The sequence below is a fragment of the Macrotis lagotis genome, chromosome 1, assembly GCF_037893015.1.
Source record: "Macrotis lagotis isolate mMagLag1 chromosome 1, bilby.v1.9.chrom.fasta, whole genome shotgun sequence".
NCBI lineage: Eukaryota > Metazoa > Chordata > Mammalia > Peramelemorphia > Peramelidae > Macrotis > Macrotis lagotis.
Genome location: NC_133658.1, coordinates 622,470,761 through 622,488,066, shown reverse-complemented (window position 1 = coordinate 622,488,066; position 17,306 = coordinate 622,470,761). Strand labels below are relative to the sequence as shown.

The 17,306-nt window shown below is 31.6% G+C and overlaps 1 protein-coding gene across 9 annotated transcripts in view; it reads right to left on the bottom strand.

The window, feature by feature from the left end:
* Nucleotides 1-17,306, bottom strand: part of R3HDM1 (R3H domain containing 1) — an 87,035-nt gene that overhangs the window by 60,715 nt on the left and 9,014 nt on the right. For 6 of the 9 annotated variants that reach the window (XM_074215055.1, XM_074215057.1, XM_074215059.1 and 3 more), the window contains exons 3-6: nucleotides 12,427-12,468; nucleotides 11,832-11,924; nucleotides 3,004-3,115; nucleotides 1,121-1,199 (exon numbers count right to left, since the gene is read on the bottom strand). In XM_074215055.1, coding sequence (XP_074071156.1) covers nucleotides 1,121-1,199; nucleotides 3,004-3,115; nucleotides 11,832-11,924; nucleotides 12,427-12,468 — 326 coding nt within the window. The remainder of the gene's footprint in view (nucleotides 1-1,120; nucleotides 1,200-3,003; nucleotides 3,116-11,831; nucleotides 11,925-12,426; nucleotides 12,469-17,306) is intronic. The other 3 variants (XM_074215061.1, XM_074215063.1, XM_074215058.1) reach the window with 2 other exon arrangements.

The window sequence follows — 17,306 nt, the reverse complement described above, 5'->3', positions numbered from 1 at the left end:
ATAAATAACCCTTCTGTTTACCCCCATAAGTGTTAATAATTAGCCATAATTTCTTGTCTGATGTTGATATTGACCATATTTTTTACTAGCAGTGAAATCAAATCCTTAAGCTAATCAATCAACAAGCATTCAATTAATATTATGAACCAGACAATTAAAAAATCTGTGTTAATGGAGAAAAGCAGAGATGTGGATAAATCAAAATGAACTGCTATCTGTCTTTGAAATATTTTATGCTTACATTACATTTGGGTGGGGTCTGATTTTTCTAGGCATTTTGGCCTTTGGCTCAATTCTTCCTTTTTTGTCCATGTTATAAGTGAATATCACCCCTTAGATAGATGCAAAACATCAAGTTATATAGAAGTGTCTAATATCTTGCTCTACAAATTTGCCATTTTTCTAACTCATACCTTCCATGGGCTGGCAAAAAATTATTTGAAAGGTATTCCCTATTAGGCTTTGGGCTAGACATTCAAGTAAAAATAAATATTAACATATATATATATAAATAAAAGAAGTATAAATTAATGTAGAAGATAAATATGAATGAGAACTTCAAAGGAAGATTACTCAAAAGTTAAATCTCAAGGAAGATAAGAGATTAAGGATATACTGTTCTGGATGTCAAAATACAACTTGAATATATTCTGAACATCTAGGATTTTAAACACCATATAACCAACAATGGCAGAAATAATTCCAATTTGATGAAAACACATTTAAATAGCTCTTACAAAAACAACTTCAGAAAGAAAAAATAATAAAGTACTAATTTTAAAATATAAAAGCCAATTTTAGGAAATATTTTACATTTTATAACATCATATTTTATGTAGCACAGTATATAATGGTCAAGCAAAATTGTGCCTATCATAATTAATCAAATCTAACTTAAGCAACTGAAGAGAGGGTGGTAAGTATCAGGGTGAAAAATATTATCAAAATACATCTACATAAAACACATACTGAATATCATCTAAGTTATAGGAAACACTATATTTAGCCTTATTGAAATATCTCTATCTACACTTATAACACTCTCAGTAGTCAAGATAGAAAAAGCAAGATTATGGTAAACTGGAAGTGATTTAATTTAAACCTTTTTATTTATTTTTACCTGGGATTGTTTTTTAATGTATTTACTAAAAATTCATGTAGATCTATGCCAGTTGAATCTGTGTATTCTTGACTGGAATCTAAAAAACAACAACACAAAAACCCAGTATAAAGTTGCTTGAATTATCTTTTTGTCCTTATATACATGATGTTCATCTTAATTTTACTGGATAAAAAAGATGTTCCTCAAATAGAAAAACTGATAAACTAGGAAAGGGGAATACTAAACTAATTTGGACCAACACAATTCTTGTACTTCCATATAATTTCTGCCAATATCAATTTATAGTTATGTAATCTAATCTAATAAATAACAATTTAACAAATTTTCTGTTTGTGAAAAATCCTAATATGTACTTACCACTCTCCTCATGTTCAACATGTCTTCCTTAAAAGAAAAATTCCAAATAATTTAGACTTAAATATTTCCATAAAAGATAACGCTCAGTTTTATTGGTGTTACTATAGGCATATAATTTTGGTGTAATGAAAGAACAAGAATTTTAATTGTGGGAAGAGAAAAGTATTTTGTATACTATATATACCATATAGTTATAGGATATATACTATAACTCACTGGTCAAACTGTATTAAAAGTATTTGTATTTATTTGTTCCTTTTCAACATGCTTAACCTTCCAAATGCTGACTGGGATTACAAAAACTGATTATTCAACTAACAGTAACAATGTATATATTTTAAAAAGTCAAATGTATGGCACATACAAACCCAAACCTCTAAAACTTAATCTTGAGCCACAACCAGTAGAAAACTCTCAGGGCTTTATTGCAACTGAACAGAGATTAGCATACTATGAGGGTTCCAAAATAGTAAAGGGCGAGAATGATAGTTAAAAGATAGTTGTACAATTCTTACAAGTGACAAAGTAAAAAAAAAAATGTAAAAAACAAAGATAAAACAACAGAAAATTTAAAAGTAATTAATCCTAAATGGTTCTACAGAACTGAAGTAGACAAAACTTCTTAAAAAGTCATCAAAGATAAAGATAATTATTTTTGTATAAAAGACACCTTTTTGGTTGTACAAAAATGCACCTAATTTGGTTACTTTATGTTCCTTTTACACTAATATCTTTCAGGATTCTCTTAAAAATGATTTTTTAACAAATTACCATTTGATTCTTTCTAAGCATTAAGTAATTTTATATAAGAGCATAATTTTTAGAATCGTAAGTCCTAGAAAATTCTAATCAATTTATAAAAAGGTATCTTCATCTTTATCAAGTAAAATGTAATCTTGGAAATTTCATTTTATACTTTTAGGGGATCATATCTCTACAATATTGCTACTATTAAAAGACTTATTTGCAAGTATTTTATAAACTGGCGTGTGAATTTATCTTTGTGGATTATCATTTTCTTTATATAATGTTTTCTTTATGGTCAATAAAAGACTTAGTCCCAAATTTTTCAGCGAAGTGTTAAAATCTACTTCAGATTATTTTTGTAAGATATATGAAACATTCATTGAGAAATTTAATATTTTCAGGTATATTTTTCAGATGGGAAAAATTTACTTATTTAACTGGGTGCTCCTTACAACCTCTTATGCATTTTTTCTCTTGAACTTGTGCTTTTGATATCAAGACTTGTGTAGTAAGATTCTGAGGAAGAATGTACAAAGTATTATGATGACTTAAGTATTTCAATATGAAGACAGCAAAGGTCAGAAAACACAACCCACTACCAATATCACATTGGCTGTGGCTCTTATTGTTATAATTGTCTTCTTTGTAAAATGTTTTGCTAGATTTGAGGAGATAAATTATCTATGATAATGGATTTTACTACTTACATAACTCATACAGGCTTTGACTTGGCATAAATAAATGCAACTTAGAAACAAAAGAACTAAATTGCAAACCTCTTGATAACATTTTTCTGGGCAACTTATCGCCTTTTTCTTTTTCTGCTTCATCTTTGGAGGGTTTCTCATCTTTTTCAAATGATTGTGTTAACTGGATCTGGATTTTCTCCTGATGAAAGATGAGATGTTATTTGTTAAAAATTAAGATTAGCCACTATATAATTTTTATTTTAATTTTTAAGTAATGTAAAATATTCTAGATTTTAAAAAAACATTCTTTTTCTGAGGATACAAACTCAAAAAATGAAAATATAAACACATTAGTAAATATATACAAGTATATATACAAAATATCAAAGATACTGTAAAATATTTTATTTTGTATAGTATTTTAAAACTTTGGTTTATGACAAATTGCATACCATATTTTTGCTAAATTAATGACATCATTTTAAACACACAGAATATGTAAACAAAAAACTTAAATTCTCTTCAGTGTAATAGGGCAGGTACACAATGATAATTAAAAAAAATACCACTGATAACAGGAGTACATGTCATAGCAAATACCATACAGTAAGTACCACCTCTGGGATATACTGAAGTCTGATCAGGAACAAGTCACTTAATCTCTTGGGGCCTGGGCCCCAGGTCATGTGCTTACTCTAAGTTACAGAACAGTTGCCAAGCTAATATCTGTAAAATAAATTTCCTCATTAGGAATTTTCTTCACCAATAAAATGAGAATTCTGGATTTTAAAATATAATAAAAACTATTGTCATATTAATAGTCAAAAATATCCAAATATTCAATGTCTGTGCTATCAACAGCTGTCTTTTTACTGTCCACTTTTTGCTTTCATGATGAGAACAGACAAAATCTCATCCAAAGCCAAATATAAATGATGACTATTGCTATAAGGAATTTCCATATCACTTCTTTCAATTTGCACAGAGAAGAGATATGACTAATTTGGAAAGGCTCCCACAATATTTTTTTTCCCTTGTTCATCCCTCTTGGTTTGTGATTGATTTAAAATTTCTGCCTAATCAATTAACAAGCATTTTTTGAATGCCTACTAAACTTTAAGCTCTGGATTAAGTACAGGAAACACAGTGCCAATAAAAGAAACGACTGCTCCAATGGAGCTTACATTCTATAAGGGGTATATGTCTGTGTGTGATTACTATGTAAACATAGACACATACAATTATGTTCAAATGAAATAAGACTAAATAAAAGATAATTTTGGTAGTGGAGATACTAGCTGCATGGAGGGGAAGAGATTAAGAAAGATGGCAGAGCCATCTAAGCTGAGCTTTGAATCAACTAAGGGTTCTAAGAAGCCAAGGAGAATAGATTTCTTGCCAGGTATGGACTCTTACAAGATGGCATGGGCCTGACTTATGTGGGGTGGTCCTGACAGTGGAAAAGGACATTTTTTGAGAAATTAGTCAAGCTTAATATATTAAAATTTACTTATCTGTTATCACTGAAGGCACTATCTTCTAGTCACTGAAGCTTACAACCTTGTGTTTTTTTTTAAAGGTTTTTGCAAGGCAAATGGGGTTAAGTGGCTTGCCCAAGGCCACACAGCTGGGTCATTATCAAGTGTCTGAGGCTGGATTTGAACTCAGGTAGTCCTGACTCCAGGGCCAGTGCTCTGTCCACTGAGCCACCTAGCCACCCCCACCTTGTGTTATTCTTAATCTCTCTTACTCTCAGACTGTATGTCCTACCTGTTGTCTAGTTATAATGTTTCTAATCTCATAATATCTGTCAAACATTTCTCCTTCTTACATAGTAAATAGCTTGGTACAGACACTTATCATTTCATGTCTGGACTCCTACTGCAGCTTCCTCTAGTCTCTCTTCACTCTGATCTATTTTTCATTCTGCTGATAAAATGATCTTCCAGAATGAAGTGCAAGTCTGACTTTGTCACATTCCCTTGATAATAAAGTCCAGCAACGTCCTACTACCTGGAATTATCCAACACAAAATTCTATGTCTTTTAAACCTCTTCACAATATTGTCCATTTCTCTCTGTAGTCACACACTTTCCTCCATATAATATATATATTAAGGAACAACACTTTCAATTTTTTTTCAAAAAAGGACACTAGATTTCTTGACTCTGTCAATGACTATCCCCTAAGCCGGGGTTGCTCTCTCTCCTTATGTCTGCATACGGCTGTTGGTTTCCTTCAAAACAAAATCTAAATCTACTCTGCAAGAAAACTCCTTCCCACCTCTCCAACATCTGATCCTTCCTTCCCACTCCACTCTGGCTCACAAAAGCCTTCCCTTCTATTTATTTTTCCTTACATATCTTGCATATAACACAGATATTTGCATAATGTTTATTTTGTTTTTCATTAGGATGTGGGCTCTTTGAAGGGAGGAACCATGCTTTTTTATACTTACTTTGTATTTCCAGCAATAGTTAAGTGCTTGGCACGCACAGAAATGCTTGACAAATGTTTGTTGATTTACTAATGCTACATAATCAAGCAGTAAAGTACATTTTTGATATTACTTTTAAACTGTTTTAAAAGCAATTTTACTATATATGTCGAACTACAGAAATTGGAAGAAGTAGCTTGTCACCAGGTACTCCCTATACTAATGAAATCATAAGTCTAGTGTCTATCCCTAGTGAGTTAAAAAAATTATTCAAAATTAATTTATATATCATTGGCATTTGGATTCTTGGGACAAGGGTTTGAAAACATCACTTTTCTTTTTGCTAAGTGGACAAGTCATTTAACTTATTTGGATAACAGTCTCCAAATCTGGAAAGGAGAGCTTATTTCCAGATGATATCCGAAGATTTTTCTTTCACTAAATTGTATGTCCCTACATTCTGGAAAGTTGAAGAGGAAATGGCTTCATATAGCAAGGAAAAATGTTGAGGGGAAAGGAAATAATTATTTAGATTACCATTCCTGAAGAAAAGGTTGAATTCTCTTTCATATGAATTAACTTTAGTTGTTTACATTGATCAAATTTCCAGAAAATGTCCCTAACCTGTTTTGTTTTGTTTTTTTGCTCTAAAGATCAAATACTCAAGAGGAAATAGGATTTAGTGCTCTCAACTCATAATAAGTAAGACACATTAAAAGTTTTAAAATTCCACTTCAAAATTAATATTCATATTGGATGTTCATATCAAAAATTTTCTAGACTATTCAAGCTACTTTAAAATGATTTAACCACTTGATACTTTCCTCTTACTCATTTTTTTGAAGAATATTACACAATTAAGTATAGGGTTGATTTTTATAAGATAGTCATCTTCTTAAAGAAAGTAAAATTTTTGTGACTATCTACCTGCTATTCACCACTAAGCCCACATAATTATACTAAATCTTGCAAAAAAAAAGCTTTTTTCTCATGTGTAACAAACTATAAATCACTCATATGCATTTGAACTTTTCAGAGCTTTAGATATGCAACCTTAAAAAAAGAAATCTGTTTTCTAAGACAAGTAAGTTAGCAGGAAAATGTTTAGAATCTTATCTATCACAGATCATGACAAAAGGATTAGTTAATTTTTTTTAACATGCCACCAACAAGTTCACTTACTGTTTTCTGAATAAGAATAAGATTAGGGCACAGAGGGAAAGCAGGTTATCACTAAGAACAAAGGACTTTCAGCACTATTAAAAGTAGTTGTGTACCTCTGGAGGAAGTCTGAAGTAACCACTGTTTTCAGAATTCATTCAGCCTCATTTATTACAATTGTTTCTAGTTTGATGTAACATTAAGAAAAATGTCACTTTTAAACACTAATAAATGTGTTACAAGCACTCAAAAACACAAGAGATATTTTAAAATCTAAATATGTTTAAAACAGATTGTGCCTACTATTTTCATTTACTGAAAATCTTGGTAAAAGGCTTTGAATATAGTAAAATATTGCTCAAGAGGCCTCCAGATATATCTACTTTACTAGTTCTAGTTAACTAGAATTTTTCTTTCTTGGGCAAAACTCAGACTAGACAATTTTCCTTATATTTTTTCACTGCTTTCTGTACTGGGGATACAACAACAACAACAAAAATGAAACAAAAAAAGGAAAAAGGGAAGAAGTAAAACACCAAGAAGAGAAAATGTGTTTCTAGTTCAAGGGGCTTATGTTCTATAAGGAGATAACACATATATAAGTAACAAGAGTTTGATACAATTTGTTCATGGGGGGGGAGAAAGGGTGTTAGAAAAATGTGGAACTTGCATATGGATGAATGCTGAAAAATATCCTTGCATGTAATTTGAAATACAAAATGAAATTTTAACATGCATGCATGCATGCATGCATATATGTATGTAAAATTTAGTGAGAGAGAACTAACAATCTGGCTTCATATAGGAGGTGTATAGGAGGTGAGTTTTGAAAAAAAAAGAGTATAAACAACTGAAGAATGTGGAGAATATTAATATACAACAGGAGTAGGGAAGCTCAATTTGAGGCAACAGTTTGGTGGGTATATTGGATGTGCAATGGGTTGAGGCATAATATAAGACATGTCTAGAAAGGTAGACTGGATTCAAATAGAATCAATAAGCTATCATTTCTTAGAATCAATTGCTAGAATCAATAAGCAGTCATTAAAAATTTTTGAGTGGAGGACAGACCTGTGACAAAGGAAGATTACTTCCATAGCTGTTTGGAAGATGTGCTAGAGAACTAAGAGATTGGTAGTCATGAGACCAGTTTGGAAGCTGTTATTGTAGCTCATAAAGGAGGGCCTGAAGGAAATAAAAAGTTGCTTGGGTGAAGAAGTGTGGACCTAGAACTGATGAGACAGCACAACATAAATGGTTATAAGATACTGAATTTTCAACCCTATATACATTTCATCCCTATATAGATACATTGCTTATTCTCACTGCCAAGAAAAAGTTTTACTTTCTTTTACTATTCACTACAATAAGCTAGCAATTGCCTTTAATCATAATTTTATACCACAAAACCAAGCAACATTAGATAATAATGATTTCTTGGGCTGCTAGGTAATGCTCACCTAGTATTGACTTGAGTATGACCAAATAATACTCCTTTTCAAGTAATTTCAACTTTTAAAATACTGGTAAAAAAATACTTCAGATAAACGTACCAAAGGAATCTAATATAAACCCATTAACTCTAGTAAACAATACCAAATTTTATTCTGAAAAAATATAAATATACTTTGCCTGAAAGTTCTCATTTTATTATAATAGTAATGCTTCAAAGATGGTACCTCTAAGATACTGACAAGAGTGGATGGTTAACTTAATAATGATGATGATGAAAAAAACAATAACTGCTAGTATTTATATAGACCTTTAAGGTTTGCAAAGAAGTGTCATAAAAATATGATCTTATTGATCTTTGTAAGAACTCTGGGTATCATTATTATTATCATCCCCATTTGATAGATGAGACAACTGAAGTAGATAGAGGTTAAGTGACTCGCACAGGGTCATAAAACTAATAATAAATAGATGAGGCTGGATTGAACTAAGGTCTTTCTAATTCTAGGACCAATGTTCTATCCTCTTAGTTGTTTGTCTCACAGTAGTGATAGACTGTAATGTGCCTTTTTGATCAATTACATACATCTGCAGGATAAATAGCTAATTATAGGGGGATATGGAATTATGGCATTTGTTATTGGTTTTATCTGCCTCATTGTTTAACCAAGTATGATAACCAGTTAAAGAAAAACCTATGCTTCATCTAATTGTTTAATTGTAGGGAATAGAGTTAGATTATAAAGCTGAAGTAATTAATGAAAATAAAAAAGTAGAATCCTTAAAAAAAAATCCTTTCAAATTCTGTAGCTCATGTTCCATATAAGAAGCTTTCCACTAGATTTAAGAGTCAGCTTGGCAAAGAAGCCTGAGAGCCTGCCTGATAGGAAGATAGTTCTACTAATACATACTAGGTGTACCATAAGACACAAACTTAGTACTCTAGGTCAGTGGTATTACATTTTTGAGTGGAGGAATGAGTATTAAAATCAAACAGACAAAAGGATCACAAATCTGTATATATAGGAATCCCTACAAGTGCATACTGATTTAGAAAAACTACTTATTAACTTTCTGTATTTTTAAAATTTTTGCTAAATATTTTCTGTAGGTCACATGTTTGGGACTTTACCTTGATGCAACATTTTATGATCATAAATTGCAGATCTCCATTGATAGAGGAAGATTTCTTACTGGGAGCTTTTTATATTACTATAGCAATGAAACCAAAGACCAAAAAGGCAAAGGGCTCCCTTAGAAACAGTTTTAAAAATAGTTTAAAGGGTAACAAACATAGCACAGGCAAAGAATACAAATATCTTTTCCCCCTCCATTCAATGTTCTTTTCTTCCTGCCCTTTATGAAAGTTTGCCTATATATTCCTGCCACTCATTAAAAGAACATTTCAAATGTTGATTTACTGTACATATACTGAGCCCTATAATTTTTCACCTGTTTTTATGATTACAATATTTGTGTTTATAACTATTTACTTCTTGTTCATTCTCTCTAAAATCACTAGATGTTAAAGCTTGTTGGGGCATGAACTATATTTTTAGTCCCTTGGACAACAGGTATCTAACTTGAGTGAGACATCAATAGATTGTGATTCATTTAACATAAGCAATATCTGGAAAACCTTTATCACTGAATAATAGCCAGATACAAAATTAATGCCAGGATAGAATACAGTCTAAAAATAATTAATAGTTTTTCAAGATAATCCTCAACTCTCAGGGGTATTATAAAGGACAATCAAAATTAAGAGAAAGTTCCCAAACTTCAATTTAATCCTGAATCCTTGCCTGAACCTTTTAAAAAAAATTAGATCAACTAGTAAATAGAATAAAAGTAATTTATTTAGTGGGCTGAGCTACCTGCCTCCAAGCCTCCTTAAAAACTTGCTCACTCAGTTGAATTTCTTGATTTCCTTTGGAAGATCAGCCTGCTCTAAGGGAGCATAATTCCCCAAATAACCTCTCACTCCTCTATACACTTCTTTACTAGTAGCTTTACTAGTAGCTACCTGCTACTTTCCTTTGGAGGTCAACCTGCTCTTGGGGAGCATCATCCCCAAACTGAACCACAATCTTCATCATGCAGCTGGATCCATGTTAATCTATATCATTGTCTCTTTCCCTTCCCCCCTTTTCTTAATTGTGCTGTTCTCCCCAGACCAATGTTCTTCTGTGCTTAAATTTATTGTCTTAAGAACTCTTTACCTTGCTAAAGAACCTAACTAATGAGCTTTTTGTAACTTGTGAACTTTTGAAACAACTCATTAATTAAAATCTATGCCTTTTCTTACCAAAAAATAAAAAATTATTTAGTGGGAGGTTATCAACAAAGTAATGAAAATGAAATTATGAGCAAAAGGAGAAAAAAAGTCTCAGGTAATTCTCAGAATCTATTCTCATGGGAGGCCATGAGGTAAAGAATTCAAACTTATCTGTAAACTTCAGGAAAACGTTTATTCTGGAATCATGATCAATATCTATGTGGTAGGTTGGCCTACTTTAGATACCTAAATTGTTTTTAGGTTATTCAGCATTATACCTAAGCAACTCTTACTTTAAAGAAGGCATAGAATTCTGAATGGCTTAAAATGTAAAGCTATATTATGAGACTTATGCACTTTATAATTCAATTAAGGAAACAACTGGTTTAAAAGGTTTAGAAAAAGAAATAGGTTTAGAAAAAGAAATTCCATGTTTCATTCAAGAATTTTCATTGATAAAATGACAATTTGATTTCAGATGAAATAATTTTTCCCTTTACTTTTAAAATTGTACATAATTACAATTGGTTCAACATTTCCAAATTACATTTTAATGCGGTTTGGGCAGCAGGGGGTGTGAAGTAGCTACATGCAGCTCCAAGTTTGACACCTTTAAGCTATAGAACTTCCAATTTTATAGTTGCGCTTTTAATTTCATTTGGAAAAGAAAGAATTAAATTACTATTCAAGATAGCTAAGGAAAGTTGTCAGGAATTTTAGTTCAAATCACCAACATAACTAATTTAACCTCAGACCAAAAACCAAGTAGTTTCTTTTTCACAAATAGATGGATATGTGATTTACTGAAAAAGAGAAATAAATCAACATACTTTCATGAAGAAATCAAAGTCATTTGAAATTGACTGTGGAACTATTAGGAGATTTGGGTGTTTTGGACCTTGGAAATTAGAATAAAATACTTAAAGGATGGATTGCTTAAATTTCATGAATTCTGCAATTTAATTTACAGGCAGAAAAAAGAAGAGAAAATTCAAATAGCACAATTGGAAAAAATTAACAAAAAAACAAGCCCACACTTATAAAAAAAAGTCATTTGTCCTCTTTTGGAGGTCGGGGAAGAAGTTTTGGTGATGGTTAATAATGATTTATGGTAGAAAAACAGCAAAGGAATCTGCGTTCTTTCGATAAGTCTTCATATACTTTTTGGAAAAGTATAGTTGCTCTTTTAAAATAAAAGAAAGGAAAGGAAAGTTTTGGTGCTCAGAGATATTAAATATTATTTTAAAGACAAAGCCAAAAATGATAAAAAATAAGAACAATTCATAATTGAAGCTATCTATTGAAATTTTCACTTAATGATTTAAAGTACTTTCATAGCAATTTACGACATTTAAAATCACGATTATATCTTACATGAGTTAACTAATTTTTCCTGAAATACTCTGAGCTTTAAGTGAGATGACAGATTTTTTTCCTTCAAATTTTTACTAGCATTCCATGGTAACTATCAATTTGATCTATCTGTTAAAAACCAAACCAAACAAAACACTGACTTAGCTTTTTAAAAAAAACTTTCTCCAAGGAATAAATGATTTCTACTATGTCTTCAAATTATATTAATTTTACCTGGTTATCATCCTGTGATATCTCCGCTGTGGGAGGTGGTGGAGATTCTTCACACACTGCAAGGCTCCGAACTAGCTTTAACTTTGAACTTGACTAAAGAGAAGTATTTATAATTAACACTACATTTCACAAAACTAGGGCAATACTAAAACCCCCAAAGAGGGCTTTTTGTATTTCTTTATAAATAGTTTCTGCCAAATATAAAAGAAGATGAAATGTACACAAAGTTAAATGTATCATTAAGCACCACTAATCCCTTTGTTAAAAGGGAAAACAAGCAGCTGAAGCTTTGAAAATCACATAGCAGCAGCAACGGGTATAATTCCAATTTTTAAAAAAAGCTAACAAAACCCAAAGAATGGTAGGGAAGCTACTTTCTCTTGCTATGGATAAAAAGCCATCAAATGTATAAAAGCAAATGCATAAAAGCAGACAACTAGGCAAGACAAAAAGCCCAAATAAAACAAAATAAGCTTTCTGCCAAAAATAAAATATGGCAAAACTAAGTTTAATGTAGTTATTTTATGAAAACAAGAATTCATCAAGCATGAAGGAAGGCCCTTGACATGCCAGCACACCCATGTATTTACTATACCTTTGACCTTTTTCCTGTCTGTCCAAACGACTGCACTGGCCGCTGAATATTGGGTATAAGAGAGGTTTGTATTAAATTTTACAGTGAAATAGGAGGAAGTTATTAAGTATTCAAGCTACTACAGAAGAACTAACTATATAAAAAATAGGAAAGGAAAAACCTAAAACTGTCAGTCCAAGGATGTTGATTTCTCAAATCAGGAGTATATTTTTGCAAAAGTTTATATTTTCATCTAAAATGGTCTTATAAAGTTGACACTTTCTGTGTCAGAAAATGGTCAGAGATCAAAAAGCTTCAGAAATATGTAGTTTAACTCAATAATAACAATTTTAGATCGTACAATAAAAAATTTTGTATTTTTCATCCTATAATAAATTCATTAAATTCTGTTAAAAAACCAATTAAGGAATCGTTAATAACAATGTTGACCCAAGTTGGAACAAAAATGGAAAGTAAGGGTTGGGCATTTTCCAGACACCAACCTATGTAAGGAAAGATAAATTTCTACAGAGTCCAGAGAAGTTGCCCTAATATATTACTAATTCTGGGGGAACTGGTTGTCATGGAAACAGGGCTCTCTTTACGCAGCCCCCCCCCCCATCCCTTGGCTGGGCAGTGTTAAGGGTGGCAAGATGGCCACTGTCCCCACTTTCCTATGATTCCCATGCGGCTGTCTTTCACAGGTCCCCACTCCCCCAGGGGGAGGGGGAGGGAACCCTTTCTCTGCGATGAGTTTTTTTTAAGAAGAAAAAAAAGAAAAATAATAAACTTAGTTTCCATATGAAAAAAAATATCACTAATTCACCAGTGGTTAACATTTTCCCCCCCACAAGACAGAGATTTTAAACTGAGGTGGTAAAGAGTATAGGATGTTCATCCTTCCTTTTGCACGACCAACTGCCAAGTGACTTGAATCACATAATTAGAAACTACAATGAAAGAGTTTCTGAAGTAATTTGCATCTGGATTGAAAATAACTGCTGGGACTTGTAAATACTGGAGTTCAGCATAAAGAGCCGGAGGTGGGGGAGGGATTTAAGAATTTGGCAAACTTCTGAGCAAATTAGAAAAAAAATTACAATAATTATTTCACACATATGTATCATTTCATATTTAAATGTTAAAGAGAAAAGTTACTAGTGTCATTATAAGGCAGTTTCTAATCTCAAATGAAACAGTGCTATGTTTAAGGAATAGTTCTATGACTAAAATAAGTTTGTTTGGAAAACTAGCTGTGGGTTCAGCTAATGGTTTAGAGTGAAAAAAATGAAACAAAATAAAAACCACACAGAATTCAATTTCAAACTCTTTCAGGTGAGATAGAAAGGGAGTTTATTCTGAAATCAAGACCCCCAAACTTGAAAAATCCAGAAACACATTATGGTTCAGAGGCACACAAGCACCAAGATAAAAGCAATCAAGTATGAATTAATGTAGTGTCCATCCTCAAGAATAGGTGAGGTAGTAGATGTTATATATAAATTAAACTAGTTATGGAATTATAAGACAATTTAAATCTGAGTGACTGGTCAAGATTAAGTAGCCTACTTTGAGTCTTGGTTTCATCATGTATAGCATGGTATAATAAAATTTGCATTATCATTATTTACCTCATAAAACTTGCATTACCACTATCTAACTCACCAGGTCATTGTGAGGAAAGTTATTCGCAAATCTTAATGTATCATGACATGATTAAGATAATGCTTTTCACTACTGCACTCTAAAACACAAATAACAATAAACCTCCTTTTGTCAAAATAGTTACTTCATTAAATTCATTGTTCAATTAGGAGTTGAAATTTATTCTTTAATGATGCTCTTCATTCAGGGAAAACAAGTTATATAAAAAATCCTAAATCATCATTGAACTATTCCAATTTACTTTAGAATAATTGGCTTTCAAGTTGTTCCACTGAAATCAAAGGTAGATTATTTAAGAAATAAATTATATTAAGACACACACACACACACACACACACACACACACACACACACACACAAACAGCATGTGCTTAGCAACGGTGCCAAGAACCTGCTTCTACATCAGTTACATTTGGTGACTTCACCCACTCTTCTTACCCTCCCTTTTAATTTGTACAAAGAAGATTATTAATTGTTTGGAAGTACCACTTGTATCTAATATTAGAAGAAAATGGAGGCAGAAATTTGATATCTCAGGGTCAGGGTTTAAAAGAATAACATTTTTTTAAAATGATATATTGTTGCTAGGAAAAGACACATTATGATTAATGTGTTTATTTAAGCCCCAAGGGAATAAAAGGTCAAGAAAATAGATTGGTCTGTACTCTTATTTAACACAGAAAATTGGTTAACTTATTATTTTTACTCTTTTTACACAGATATAAAGGAGATACCTGGTATGGAAATCATAAACTTAGAGTTGCGCATCCACAAAAATTAGTGCATATCCATTTGCTGAAACACTTGTGTGAACACAAGAAAATAAGCAACAAAATGAACTGTACCAAGATATAGAAATCATATAAACTACCTTGCCTCAGTTTAGATAAAAAAGCTTTTGTTTTGTCCTCTTCTTGGTTATGGATTTATAAGTCAGGCTAGTGCTAAAAATAAGAACATCCTACTTTTCACATCACACACTGTACAGCAAAATTTTAATGACCACTTTAATCTTAATTATTAATTTCAACATTTTAGAGTTCAGCAATTTTTCTAAAAAGTATAGTATGAGGGCAGAAAGTAAATGACACAAATGTACAAAATATCCTTTATTAAACTTTAATTTGAGAATGATGCCACAAATTATTGTTATTGGTTACAGAAGAGAAAAATGTCAGCAAGTGTCCATAAGGAATAGATGAAATACAATTAGTCTAGCTAGCATTTATTAAGCAATGACTATAGGTAAGGCACTGTAGTAATTGCAGGGAGTCTGGGAAAAGTATGTGAAAACACAATGTATAGAAAACAAAGAAAATAACACTATACTACAAAAGAAGGGCAAAGATAAAAAAAATTGTATATAAAAAATAAATATTATGCTTTAATAGAAATCTTGTACTTTTTGTTTTCTCCATGATAATGTGCCTTAGGGATATGATCCTTGGTATGCTATTTATGATGTGGATGAAATCATAGATGGCATACTTATAAAAATTTGTAGATGACCCAAGGCTAGGACGAATGATTAACATGAAAGATGAAACAATTAGAACATAAAAAAAACACTTTAGGCTAGAATAATGGACTGACAGTAAAAAAAAGTTAAATGTAATAGACAAGATCAAAGTTCTATACTTCATTACTTGGTTAAAAAAAATCAAAACAAAATCTTGCAAGATGGGTAAGATAGACAAGGGTTCTAAGTTTTAATTCTTTGTTTCATAATGATCATCAGGCCTGCTTTTGCAGAGTCATTCACAGATCTGCCCATCTCCAGTGCCAGGCAGAAACTGAATGTGCATACATTTGTGGATTGTGAGAACAGACTGTAAATGTTGGTGAAAATGAAAACTGAAGGACATCTTTTATTTGGAAGTATAAAATTAAAGACTGGCAAGACTTTCAGTAAAACAAAGTCATCCCAAGGAAGAAATTTTTTTTTTTAAAATGGAAAAGATATCAAACACAGCGGAATCACTCCTGAACTTCCTTACAGAGGAGACAGAAATAACACTAAGGAGAATAAAGATGAAAAGAAACAGTTGGTTTAGACTTTAGACTGAAGGCAAGTATTCTATGTGAGAGGTGACACAATGGAAGATCTTGATGGCCTTGGCCTTGTATTGGGAAAAAATAAAAGCCCATGGGGGGAAAAAACAACCTGGAACCTCATTAATATTGAAAAAAGGGGAGAGGGAAGCAAGATTGGGGGAAAATTGTAAAATTCAAAATAAATAAAATCTTTAATTAAAAAAAAAAGAGAAAAGGAGACTGAGAGAATATTGATTAACTACTGAGGTCATCTAAAAAATTATTATCAAAGTACAAACATGCTTTCAATAAATGATATTTAATGATGCATCACATTTCACAAACGAGTTACCATTTTACAGATGACAGAAGAATGTAGAGAACAGAATATCCTTCCAACTATATTACCTGTTGACTATAAAAAAAGGATCTGATTTGGCAGAGCAATGAGCTAGCTTAGAAGCTTTTTTCAGTAGTACCATGAAAAAAATGTTCTAAACCATGAGAAATGTAAAGTTAAAACAACTCTGAGGTACCACATCACACCCAGCAGATTAAGGTGACAGAAAAGGGAAATGACAAAATGTTGGATAGGATATGGAAAAATAGGTACAATTAATGTATTGCTGGTAGAGTTGTGAAATAATCTAACTTTTTTTGGAGAACAATTTGCAACTATGCCCAAAAGGCATGTCCTCTGACACAGAAACCATCTTTATATATGTACAACAAATAGATCAAAGGAAAAGAACTCATGTCAAAAATATTTATAGTAGCTTTTTTGGTAATGAGGAAGAATTGAAAATTGAAGGGATGCTATCAATTAGGGAATGGCTGAATAAGTTTTGGCATATGATTGAAATGGAATACTGTTGTACTGTAAGAAATGATAATGGAAATGGTTTCATAAAAACCCTGAAAGAATTATATAAACTGATAACAAAGTGAAGTGAGTCAAACCAGGGGAACAATTTATATACTAACAGTAATATTGTTATTGATAATCAACTGTGAAAGGTTTAGCAAATATGATCAATACTAAAATCCAGGAAAATACGAAAGGACTAAAGATGAAACATTATCCATCACCAATTAGAGAAATGATGTATCTAAAGTACAGATTAAAGCAATTCATTCCCCTCCCCTCCCTATTATTTTTACTTCCTCTTGGAAATATGTTTTACAAGACTTTTCCACTGATA